Source organism: Sycon ciliatum, chromosome 5 (genome assembly GCF_964019385.1).
Source record: "Sycon ciliatum chromosome 5, ocSycCili1.1, whole genome shotgun sequence".
NCBI classification, from domain to species: domain Eukaryota; kingdom Metazoa; phylum Porifera; class Calcarea; order Leucosolenida; family Sycettidae; genus Sycon; species Sycon ciliatum.
This window is the reverse complement of record NC_088647.1, coordinates 36,286,000-36,298,048: the sequence shown is the minus strand read 5'-3', so window position 1 is coordinate 36,298,048 and position 12,049 is coordinate 36,286,000. Positions and strand designations below refer to the sequence as shown.

Genomic DNA, 12,049 nt, shown 5'->3' with positions numbered 1-12,049 from the left:
CATCCAAAAAGTGAAATATTGTCGTGTACCGTACATACCAAACACGTCACCAGAAAGTAAACCGATGGCTGTGTAGACGTGAAACTCGGGAGTTGAAATGACCCGGCTTACCAGATTCAACAGGGCCATCCAATGGGCTTACGTGTGGGCATGGAAGTATATGCCAATCGACAGACACACCGGTACGTCAACAAAACACAGCAAGTACTGCTGGTACAGCTGCACATTTAGCTTACAGAGAAGGGAAATGAACTGTGTAGAGGGGGGGGGGGGGGGGGGGGTGTGTATGCTTGTGGGTTTGCAAACCGGCGACTAGTTGTGTATGCTCTTTACCTACGCCTACGTGTGAGCATGGGCTTGTATGCGGGGAGGATTTCGAGGGATTCTACTGAAGAGACAGACAGACAGACAGACAGACAGACAGACAGACAAACAGGCAGATAGATACAGAAACAGACAGATAGGAAGGCACAGACACACACCGCACGTCTTCACTCACTTCTGCCCCTAATCGCGGTTGTGCGGTAGTAGAAGAGGGCTGGGCGAAAGCCTGCCGGCCGGACTGCCCAAACGGCATGCCGCTGCTGCCTGATAAGTCACACGAACAAAGGACACACATACATACATACACACATACACGCACACCCCCACACACACGCACACCCCCCCCCCCCCCCCCCCACACACACACACACAAGCACAACCACCCACACACACACAGACAGAAAAAGTGCATCAAGAAACCTGGCGTCCAGGTCCAGCAGTCAACGCAGCACACATGCTGTTGTTCCAAGGACATGCGGAGAGAGCAACCCTTCACCAGTGGAAACACACAAGTACCAGTTACACGGCAGTACAGGTTACAGCCCTCCCCCCCGGCCACATCCTCTATTCTACAACATAAACATAGATGATACATGCAGTTTTCTGCAGCACAAATCCCGACTTAGCACCTGCTCTTCTGCATACAACACATGTATTTCATTTTCTTTGCAAGCTCTGGCCAAGGTGATCATAGTGGCCAGGAAATCATATACATGCAATGGCTCGATGAAGCCTACAGCACAGACACCAAGTCAAGAATTGTCAAAGTTCACGTACAGTGACCTCTTCACCTCAAAAGAAAGACTGCAGTTGAGCGAGTGCCACCGTCAAACCAGTGACACGGTGGTTCACTAGCAAAGCACAGCGTCTGTTCCATGTACCCGTAATGGCGCGTAGTAAACAACCGGACGTATTCCTGTAGAAGTCAATGTCAGAGCTAGGCTTCTATTCACATCAGGCTTGTATTCAAACCAGGTATTGTATAGCATGTCAACGCTAAAACCCAGCCACATGTGCCGACAGTGCAATTTGAAAATCAGTTCTACTAAAGTACTAATATAATTATGTAAGGAGAAAATTGGAGGCGTATCCAATTTCGAAAGAAAAGGTGTCAGCACCGACGCAATCTACACAGTCAAGTAAGCCAATTTAGTAACCGAACGTTTTCGTTCCCTTCTCATCATGGGTAAATACAGGGAATAATGGAAAAATGTCAAATACCGCAACTTATAGAGCCACAGCAATAGCATATATCGAGAACCTCACGCTATACGTGTGGAAAAAACGAGAGAGCTTGGAAGCTCGGGGCCCTACACTATGCTTTTTTTGCCTAGCTCATGCATGTTGTTAGAACTGATGGACATGTTTTTCCATTGATTGGCTACATCATTGTATTGCAAAAACGTTCCAATCAGTTTCTGCTTTCAATATGAGCACAACGAACTGATCGGCTACATCATTGTATTGCAAAAAGTTTCCATCTGTTCGATTAACATGCATGATGAGCTAGGCAAAAAAGCATAGCATAGGGCCCTGAGCGAAAGAAATAAACGTTCTCTTTGCATTCGAGGGTAATACGACACCGTCTACCACCTTGATGATCTGGGCAAAAAAAGCAGAGGGATGTTATAAATTTTTCATTTCTCCTATTTTTTCAAGACATAACCTGGGATTCGAACTCGCACTATCGCCCTGCATGCATTCCCCCGATACACTTAGCATACATACTCATTCTTCCAAGTTGCTTAACGTAATGATCTTGCATTTGAAAGCCCTACTGTACAAGCAGAAATATTCGTCTGGAATTTAATTTCGTCTTTTTCGTCCAAAGATCTTTTGGACTAAATTAAATGCCTGACGAATATTGATTTGAAACTCGGATGTTGAGCCATAAATACATGTAGAAAGGAAAAGGACATAAGGATACGAGTTAAGAGTAACTCTTGCCTTCCCCTCTTTGGTCTTTCCATAACCTTGAACCTTCCAAGTTGGAAGGCTGTCGGTTAGCGCTACGAAGATGTGTTGAAGCTAGGTGTCAGGACGTCGAATGTCTCCGTACTCTTGTCAGTTGTGTGCCTAGTTATTGCACTTTCTGACTATATATAGTATCCAGTTACAGTGATGGAGAGTTACTCTTAACTCGTATCCTTATGTCCTTTTCCTTTCTACGAATATTGATTTGTTCAGCTGTTCAATACACTCTTATGATCCATGGATGAAATTTACAACCGGACGAACTCCCATTCTTTAGAGTTGGACGAAATTATTGACCGACGAAATGTTCTGCTTATACAGTATTTGAATATTGTGGCCAGCTGTCTTTGATGGTACGGTACGGGACAGGTACGGGATAGCGCCAGACATGCCGACGACACAAACACGGAATTAAAGCTGTGTGGACCCTGGCTAGCGCCAGGCGTTACTGAAGTAACGTATTTTGCATAGCTACGGGAATAAAATTCAGCTTAGGCCATGGTAAAAATTATCTTTGATTCTCAAGTACGCGCGCACCGATTTTTGGCGACGCACCGACGATTTTTTTATTTCTATGCATGCATATGCGCGCATTGGCCGGCCGGCCATGCATGATGTACAAATACGGCTGCACTGTACAGTCCTGGCGTGCTGTGTACTAGTACGCACTGCACTGTTTGTATACAGATACATATACATGGCAGTGCTAGTGAGACTCGACGTGTGCATGCAGTGCAGCACTAAGCGTGTGCATGCAGTGCAAGTGAATCAGGGAGTAGTAAAATACCGGTATTTTTCTACTTCCTGGCCTGAATATAATTATGAACATGTGACCATTATGGCCTATCTTTGGGAATAAAAAAATTGTGGGAAATAAAAAATAAAAATCGCTCGCTCGCACCGATTTTCACAGGCTCATGACCTGAGAATCGACTTTGTTTTTTTACCATGGCCTTAACAGGTCAAAAACAGGGTTCAAAACATAATGAAAACATCAATGAGAAGAAGATTTCCTGACACTTTGGTGGAAGGGACGAGTCAGGACCTGCAGCATCGGAAGTGACGACAATGTGACTGCCCAGTGGAAAGGACGGGTCAAGAGCTGCGAAATTGGAGGTGACGAAACAGACGCGGCATTCCAACAATCAGCAATCGGCTATCAAGAGTCATCTGTCGGCTAGTGATAGTTGTCGTGAGTTGTACAGAGAGGATGTTTTCTCAGTTTTGGCCCGTGGCAGATCTGTATTACATTTGTCTGTTTCGGAAGCATTATACTGTCGTGGACATGGAAATCCGGTTGCACGTCTAGCGGCCCCAGGGCACTGGGAATGCAGCCGTATAGCACGTATCGCTGCTGCTGCTGGTCGCATCGGTTCAACATGATTGTGCACTGCATGCAACGACTTACGTTCTGTAGGCGTTGAGGGCGCCGGCCCCGGTGAATCGACTGGATTTCCATGTCCGCGACAGTATATTCGCAAGTTGTCCCCTGAACTATACGTTCAGAAGGAAAATGTTTTGTCACTTCAGTTGTTTGGCGCTAATCCTCGTGAAAGTGTCAGGAATGCTTCTTCTCATTGATGTTTTCAATATGTTTTAGTCATTTCTTCACCTTCACACTGTTTTCGACCTGTTAAGCTGAATTTTATTTTTTCCACACGTATAGCGTGAGGTTCTCGATCGATGCTTTTGCTGTAGCTCTAAAGTTGCTGTATTTGACATTTTTCCACTATTCCCTGTATTTACCCATGATGAGGAGGGAACGAAAACGTTCGGTTACTAAATTGGCTTACTTGACTGTGTAGATTGCGTGGTCAGTGCTGACATTAGTATATGTGACAGGCTTTAATACAAGACACTACCGTACCTGCTGAAGTGGGTAAAAGCGAATCTCCTGCAACCACCTTGCTCCATTGTCGCCTAGTCTGCTGCGGCGCCGGCTCGTCTGACACTGGCTGCGATGGCTGGTGGAGCGTGGCTGCTCGCTGGAATGGGTTTGCAGCGCGCGCCGCTACTCGAACTCGCCGTCCAGCTGGCACCTTTGTGCTAGCTTGCCTAGTTGTGTCTGCGTCCGCTGATGTTGACGGTGCGCCCAGTGCCTGCTGGCCGGTGCGTTGAAACGGGTTGCTGGCCATGCTACTTCTATCAGAGTTGAGAGCGAAGGGATTGGACAGCACGGCGCTTGCTGAGTGTTGCGGTGCCTGTGCTTCTTGCGATGGTTGCTGTAGTTGCCATGGTTGCTGCGATTGCTGTGGCTGCTGTGATTGCTGTGGCTGGTGTGGTTGTTGTTGCTGTTGTCGTGGTGGTTGTTGTTGTTGTTGTCGTGGTTGTTGTCGTGGTTGTTGTTGTTGTCGTGGTTGTTGCTGTTGCTGTGGTTGTTGTTGCTGTTGCTGTGGTTGTTGTTGCTGTTGCTGTGGTTGGTGCTGTTGTCGTGGTTGCTGCTGTTGCTGTGGTTGTTGCTGCTGTTGTCGCTGCTGTTGCTGCTCCTGCTGTCCAGCAGATGCCTGCTGTTGAAACGGATTGCGTGCAACAACTTGGGCAAAGGTACTACTTGGCGCTTCCGGACTATCCACGGACTTGGACGACACTTCTGAGGTAACACAAACACAACAGTCCGTGCCAGACAATATTCTGAGAATAGACAATTGGGCATAATGCTTTCCGAGGGAGCGTCTACCAATTGTGTATCAATATTACTATAGTCTGTTTCAAAAAGATTAGCAATCAGGTTTTGGTCTTAAAAAGTATGAAGATAAGGGAAAATTGGACAACGAAGTACATAAAAGGGCTGGTTAGGGCACGGCAAATTGTTCTGTGAAGGTTTCGGAACAATTGGACAAGCCATTAAGGAGTTAGAATTTCGGCCAGGTTTCCGGCCTTTTCCCATGGTTTGCAATTTGCCCTGGAAGCCAGTATCGATTTTTCTATCAAAACCCACGATTAATCTTTTCCTTTCTGGCCTTGTGGTTATGGATGCTGTCTGCTGAAGTAGTTGTGAGTTCAAACCCCAACCTATCTTCAACTCACACTTTTTTTCATTGTTTTTTGGTGATCAAGCGGACTTGTTGTTCACGATTGTTGTTGTTGGAGCTCCCGCTTCCTCCCGAACTGACTGACACTTGACTGGCTCACGCCATGTGAACACACCCACAACACTGAAACAGTGTGAGTGAATACGGAAGTCATTGCGCTGTAGCTACGTGTTGAATACACCGGCACATCGATCGATCGATTTCTTTTTGAGAATTATTTTAGTATTTCAAGATCGCCAATTGATTTGAATTTAGAAGTCAACGCCGTCTTCTATCAGCTTCCACAGGCGTCTGCTTTTCTCAAAATGTTGTCGAAGTCATACGGATAGCTTCGGCAAGTCATGGCCTTGGGAATGAGTCTGTGTCGATGTCGTTTTCGTCACATGGTGAGAGTAAATTGCATCGCAGCTCAAAGAAACTATTTGGTCACAAAACATATTCGAACCCATGCCGCTCGTCAGCCTTGGCATTTACTACACTTTCGACATGTCCTCTCTGACTCTCTGACTCTCTCTCTCTCTCTCTCTCTCTCTCTCTCTCTCTCTCTCTCTCTCTCTCTCTCTCTCTCTCTCTCTCTCTCTCTCTCTCTCTCTCTCTCTCTTCTTCTCTTCTTCTTCCCCCCCCCATCTCCCGATAATTATTAGCCCCCGTTTTCTTTCGACGCGTTTGCTGTGCAGTGAAGCCGAGACCCTAGGTCGGTGGAGCACATCAGACCCCGTCACCACGTCCACGATTCATGCCTGCGATGCTGCACCGCTGCTTTGCATGTCATGATTGGAAGCTGTGGCCTTAGTAAAAAAAAAAAAAAAAAAAAAAAAACTCCATAATCGATACGAGGAAGAACTCGTTTGTTGTGAACCAGACGTAAACGTACACGACTGTACCGACATCGACCTGAGTGAGTTGTCATTTTTCATGCTTTCGCGTGGAATATTTCTTCGAGTTCACAGTGAGTTTTTCCAGGCAGCGCTCGAGCGCTCATACGGTAAGACGGCAAACTCCCCGGGCGATCACCAGGATTGTTAATCTTTTTGAAACTGACTGTAGAACATTAAATTTTGAGCTTAGAGGATACAGATGGGCTATTTCACTAGCTGAAGCACCGGTTATTTTTTAAAATTGGTTGGGCACTGGGGCGCAAGGTGTAAATAACAAATACTATAAAACCTGTAATTTTCGGTGTGACTTTAATTTCGGTACAGAAACCAGACACCTAAATTTAAGCTACACCTAAAAGGCACTAGAGTATGCACTGTATGTGAAGGGAATGCTGGTCACCTAATTCTACATTACACCTGACACCTGGCAGGTCCCCAGCACCGAAATTTTAATGCACCTAAACTTACATGTTTTACACAGTATGCACATTCTGTGATTTTCTGAGAATCACATAATGAGCACCACATCATTGGCGCATGCAGATCAAATTGTTTCGCCTCCTCTCTGACTCTTTCCCTTGCATTGTCACCTGGCACAAATATCAAATTCGTCGAATGAAATGAAGTACAGCAAAACCTGTCAAGGCCACCACTCGGATAAGGCGACCACCTGTCCTGGAAGACCACTGAAGCCAGGACCAAGGGATGCTATTTCCAGTCAAATGACCCTGGATAAGGAGACCACATGGTGACAGAGACCACGTTTTTAAGGTCCCTTGAGTGGTCGTCTTAGACAGGTTGCACTGTACTGTAAAAGCAGAAAATTCCGGTGGTGTAATTTTCTCGGTATCCTCCAAAATCGGCGGCTCGGTGGAGGGGAATTTTCGGTTTTCCAGGTACTAGCACCGAAGTTTTCGGTAGGGTTTTATTCTAGGTAAAAATTGTCGGTGCCGAAGTTACCGAAAATAAAACACCACCAAAAATGTCTGCGTCAAAACACAACCAGTGCATAGCTTGTCCAACATGTGTACAGTGCAGTGCTGCTTGGCGATATCCGACTGTACGGGTCAATGTCATACCGGCCATGCAACAAGCAGTCCAGTGCAGTGCAAGGTTCTATGCAGCCACAGGCATGCGCATGCTGAACTGTGCACTGGTGCAGTGCAGTGCAGGGTGCCACAGGCATGCCAATGCTGAACTGTGCGTTGATGCAGTGCAGGCCGCTAGCGTATCCATGAGAGCAGATTTCATTGAGCAGCCTTGTACAAGACTGGCCTAAGTCTTCCAACAATCTTGAAACGCACATACAGGTCAGAGTTAGCCTGCCTGCACCCCCCCCCCCCCCCCCCCCACACACACACACACAGAGTGCAACATAGCACGACGATCGTCTCCAACATAAGCAGCAGCAACAATGCAACTAACCGGACGTAGTATCAGCAGTAGCAGACTTCTTCAAACGATTAGCAGCGAGGTGCTTGTAGCGGCCGGTGATACTGCGGGGCAGGGCGCCCGACCGCGGCGCTGAAGCACGCTGAAAATAGAAAAAAAGGGTGGCCGGCACACACACATACGGAAATGAAACGTGTAACTCGTCCTGATGGGACACAGGCCTGCCGCTAGTCCTAGTCATGACATGCCAAAGAAAAGAAAAGAATAATTTCATAGTTCACGTGAGACACGGCTACATTCCATTCGTAAAAAAGATGAGCGCTGGCTCTGGCGAGCTCCCGTATTTGGCGATTTTTCGTGGTTTTATCGTACACAGTGCAGTGCCGCGAAATTCGAGGTTATAAAAGGGTCCGAAAAAGGTACCACAGCTGGGGTTCGAACCGGAGGATGCAGTGATGCAAGTGGTGTGAAACGGATTGGATTTTGGTAGCCTTTCCCAATTCAGCGCTTACAAGACAAAACCTGGCCGAAATCCTATCCTTGATATGGTTTGCTTTTTGGAGAAATGGACTTCAGTAACATAATTAGAAGATTAACTGGTTTGAGGGAAAGAGACAAACGGGAAAAGTCTGAAGAAAAAATTGACTGCCACCACCAGGACTCGAACCAGGGACCCTCGCTTGTAGCCAGCGATGCTCTAACCACTGAGCTATGGTGTAGTTGTCATCCCAGCAGAGGCCGTTCAACATTTTCCTCAGACTTCGAAACTCACACTAATTAGATAATTAGAAGAGCATTTCATGGGGGATTGCAGAAAAAAATTGTGAAAAAACTCAAAATTTGACCCATTTATGGCCAGCAAGCTAGGATATCATCTTTTTCTGAATGGACTGTAGAGCCCAGTTTTCCGCATCCGTAGGAACGCCACCAACCTCAAGGATCAAGCCTACATTGTGAGTCTAAACATTAGTAACAAGCCCAAAGCTGCGTTCGTAACTGGCGCATGCACACGGTACGTTTGCGGTTCACGAGTGCCCAAACGCGCGTTCAGACTTTCACAGAAATCTGCAGTTCGAGACGTATTTTGGGGCGTGTGACGCCTCAGCGTACTAATTTTTAGCCCCCCCCCCCCCCCCCCCAGGGCCCTACATTGTAGTCAAAGTGACTGGCATGTACGCCAATATGCGTTGTAATTTCCATGTCGGGGCGTTGCCATACACATAACGCCCAAAAACCAGCAAAATATGCACAAACGCGTGGTTTCAATCATACACACGCCAGTTGTGAACACAGCTTAATTCTGCCACGGAATAATAGAGGAACTGTGTGCACTGCTCCCTACACTTCATTACAGAGGTTCTGAAAAACGAATATTCGCACGAAGTTTCGCGACGGGCCCAAGTGCACGTACGTACGCAGTGAATCCATTGACCCGATCTAACGAAACTTCCCACGAAAGTTAACCCTTTAAGAGCCGCCCCATACTTGAATGCAAAACTTCAAAAGATCGTAACTCAGTCCAATCTCGCTCAAATCCAGTGATGGAAATATCCAGGGCGAAGAGAAAACTCTCACCTGTCGGGAGAAACAATCCGCGAAGCGCTGCGAGCAACGGTTCCTGAGATAAATCACTCGTAAGTTGAGCCGCGATCGCGGCAATTTCAAAAGCGCGCAGTGCGACTTTAGTATTGAGAATTTTGAGACTTTTCGTCACGCTGGTTTACTCGAATTTGCACGGGTTTCACTGTTGACATTGTCAAGAGTACACAGCGAAAAAATTGGAACTCCAGGATCGAGCAAAATGAAATATCTGGAGCGGGACGCACTGGACGCATTTGGGGCATTTTTCGTACCGTCGCTGCGATCTAGCGCTGGATAGACGGTGTGCTGGCGATCATGATCGACCTCATTCTCTTCCTCTCGCGGAGACCTTTCCAGGAAGCCCTAGATTGTGAGGATTGGGTGAGTAGAACTGAAGCTATGATCCAAGGAACCCAAAAAAATGCAGAATTTTGAAATTTTCCTGTGGCTCTTAAAGGGTTAACTTCGGGTTGCCTGCAAGTTTCGGGTCCAAAGTTGCGAAAGTTCGTGCGAAGTTTCTCACTTCATGACGTAGACCGAAAGTTTGTACGCATTTTCGTTTTGCAGAACCTCTCTATTTACCGTAAAGTACCGTTGATCCCCCCCCCCCCCCCCCCCACGCCATGTTGCTTCCCAGCTGGATTTTCGGCAGGGGGCGGGAATTAGATCAAGTGCAGTATGATGTACAACATGGAGGATCAGACTCGATGTGCTGGATTGTGCACATTTTCATCCTGGATTGGCACGTATTGTGTACAGCAGTGCAAGCGTCAGTTCAACATCGTATTTCGTTGTATACGCCGAAATCGCTTCACAGGTAGAAAATCGACAGGGGGCGGGAGTTAGAGAGGGGGCGGATCAATGGTACTTTACGGTACTACTGTAAAAGCCATTATTCTAACGAGGCGCATATATAACGATTTCCCCAAATTGACTGGTTTACGTGTACCAAAGGTAACGATTCTGTCTCATTCTCAACGCTCAATAGGACAGTATATGTATCGATTTCTGTTATAACGATTTCTATTTTAACGACAGATTGCTCCTCGTTAACTCGTTAGAGTTAGCACTTCGTATAATATATATATGGCTTTTACAGTATCGTGATGTCGCCAAGTTTTGCAAATGTTTTCACTGTGTTTGTCTTTTATGAATATAAATCATATTTTCATCCAGTTAATATTTTTCATTGCCAATTCATTGCACTAATACATGCACTACTGGCACGGTGATCAAGTGTTATTGACCTTCTGGTTTTGATATGATTGCACATATTTCCAAGTTCGTTGCCACGATACGCAACCACAATATCATAGCCAGTCGCCTTGCAATCCATACAGAATAATAATAATAATTATTATAAAAATTTAAAAATATAGATCGCTCACGCAGTTGTGTGTGGGTGCTTTGCTGTACCGGAGACAGTGATACGTTCCCTTCCCGAAGGAAAGCACCAACCATGCAATAATGATGATTCTCAGGCGGATTGAAAGTGTGCAGAGTACTAGTACAAGACTAGTAGTACTAAACAGCTCTACAACGAAGCCAAAATTAATGTTCAAACACTAAATCTATCAAGAAGAAAAAAGCACTTACGCGAGTTTTTCCAACTCGTTCAGCCATTTCGAGGACTAGACGATAGCACAACTAAGTGCCGGGATAGGACAGACTTAGGGCATCGCGCCCGTTGAGAGATGACAAAGGAGACCAAACACAACACAACTACACACGGACTGTACAAGAAAGTTTGTGCCAAGCCCTGGCTGGCACTTCTCTTGCACTGGCCGCGGCCGGCCAGCTTCTTCATTTTCAAAACAACAAATTTTTTGAAGCTTTTCCGGAATTTCGCCGTTGTTGTTGTCATGACAACCGGAACTAGGCTGGATGCGAGGATATTATTAATTTTTTTACTTGTATTTTAAAAGTTGTAGTCGGCCATAGGCATAGGCATACGTATACCGGTACTTACAGTAAGCCATACAGTGTCAGTGGTCAATACTTTCTGACTATGAATAATGATGTCAATGTCATGATGTATGATTTATAATGACTGTTGTATTGCAGGCCCTCATAAGCACATTGTGATACCGGTACGGCATCATGGTATGTCATGTCTGAGCTCTGACAGCTTATTTCACTCAGTCTCTTCGCATCCGATGGCAAGGATGGGGCCCCGTGATTACGATGACAACGTGAGTGAACCTGAGTAGTATATCCAGCAAGACCGTGAATTATTGTTATGATCTTATGATCTTGCACATGTCACATGACTTGAATGCAGTCTCCGTCTTGCATGGCTTACATGTACCGTGATGTACAGTGCTGGAAACTGAAATCCGACCCCCTGAGGTGGGTTCACATTCTAGCGGTCTCGGTTTCGTAGTTTTACCATCCCGTGTTGGGTCTTTGCGATGTGAGCGCACCGCTCAGGAGTCAGATTTCAGTTGCTAGCACTGTATGTTCACAATACATGTAATAATAAAAGTCAATAGTTATCAGGTGCAAAAATGTCTGTGACTGGATAGCGACTAACTGAGTGGAATTAATATTTTGCGGCAGTGACGAAACCCGCGGCAGTGCGTCGCGGACTCAGAAATAATATTGATGGCCAGCGGCTTTCAAAGAATGACTCAGGGTATCATGCGGCCCTCATCATTCAAGGGCTGAGAATCGGTACCGTCGAATACAACGATCCTTCCTTGCATTGCGACGTTGGAAGGAATCTGCATGAACTTCGTCATTTCTGCATTTTAAAAGCCGACACCAAAACAATTTTCTTGCAAGTACAAGTACAACAAAGCACCAAGTGCAATGCTGCATTTTTGCAGAGAATTAATATTTTCCTTCTACAATGCAGTTGTAGAAGGA

At 46.1% G+C, this 12,049-nt stretch overlaps 1 protein-coding gene across 1 annotated transcript in view; it reads right to left on the bottom strand.

Annotated features, from left to right (window-relative positions):
- The window catches only part of LOC135818529 (uncharacterized), a 37,610-nt gene extending 26,655 nt beyond the window's left edge, over window positions 1–10,955 (bottom strand). The window contains exons 1-4 of the mRNA XM_065331923.1: window positions 10,778–10,955; window positions 7,634–7,742; window positions 4,166–4,888; window positions 500–588 (exon numbers count right to left, since the gene is read on the bottom strand). Coding sequence (XP_065187995.1) covers window positions 500–588; window positions 4,166–4,888; window positions 7,634–7,742; window positions 10,778–10,804 — 948 coding nt within the window. The 5' untranslated portion in view covers window positions 10,805–10,955. The remainder of the gene's footprint in view (window positions 1–499; window positions 589–4,165; window positions 4,889–7,633; window positions 7,743–10,777) is intronic.
- Window positions 10,956–12,049: the final 1,094 nt, after the last annotated feature.